Consider the following 213-nt stretch of genomic DNA (forward strand, 5'->3'; position numbering starts at 1 on the left):
AGTACCCCCGGCGGGGGCTCTTCCCCCCGTGGCTGGTAGAGGTTAGCCCCGCTGGCCGGGAGGTGCTGGAGGACTACTACGAGAAGCACAAGGGGCTGCGGGAGGAGGACATGCCCGGGCTGTGCGAGCGCGCCCACCTCAGCGCCCAGCAGCTCAAGGTGTGGTTTGCGCTGAAGGCGGAGGAGGAGAGCAAGGGCCCTGGCCCCGAGGAGG

General features: G+C 70.0%; 1 protein-coding gene across 1 annotated transcript in view; it reads left to right on the forward strand.

The window, feature by feature from the left end:
* The window catches only part of ZHX3 (zinc fingers and homeoboxes 3), a gene marked incomplete at its 3' end in the record, with an annotated part of 2,601 nt that extends 2,392 nt beyond the window's left edge, over window positions 1–209 (forward strand). The window contains exon 1 of the mRNA XM_010087264.1: window positions 1–209. This exon is cut by the window's left edge and continues 2,392 nt beyond it. Coding sequence (XP_010085566.1) covers window positions 1–209 — 209 coding nt within the window.
* Between the last annotated feature and the right edge of the window lie 4 nt (window positions 210–213).

This window comes from Pterocles gutturalis, unplaced genomic scaffold (genome assembly GCF_000699245.1).
Source record: "Pterocles gutturalis isolate BGI_N339 unplaced genomic scaffold, ASM69924v1 scaffold3391, whole genome shotgun sequence".
Lineage (NCBI taxonomy): Eukaryota > Metazoa > Chordata > Aves > Pterocliformes > Pteroclidae > Pterocles > Pterocles gutturalis.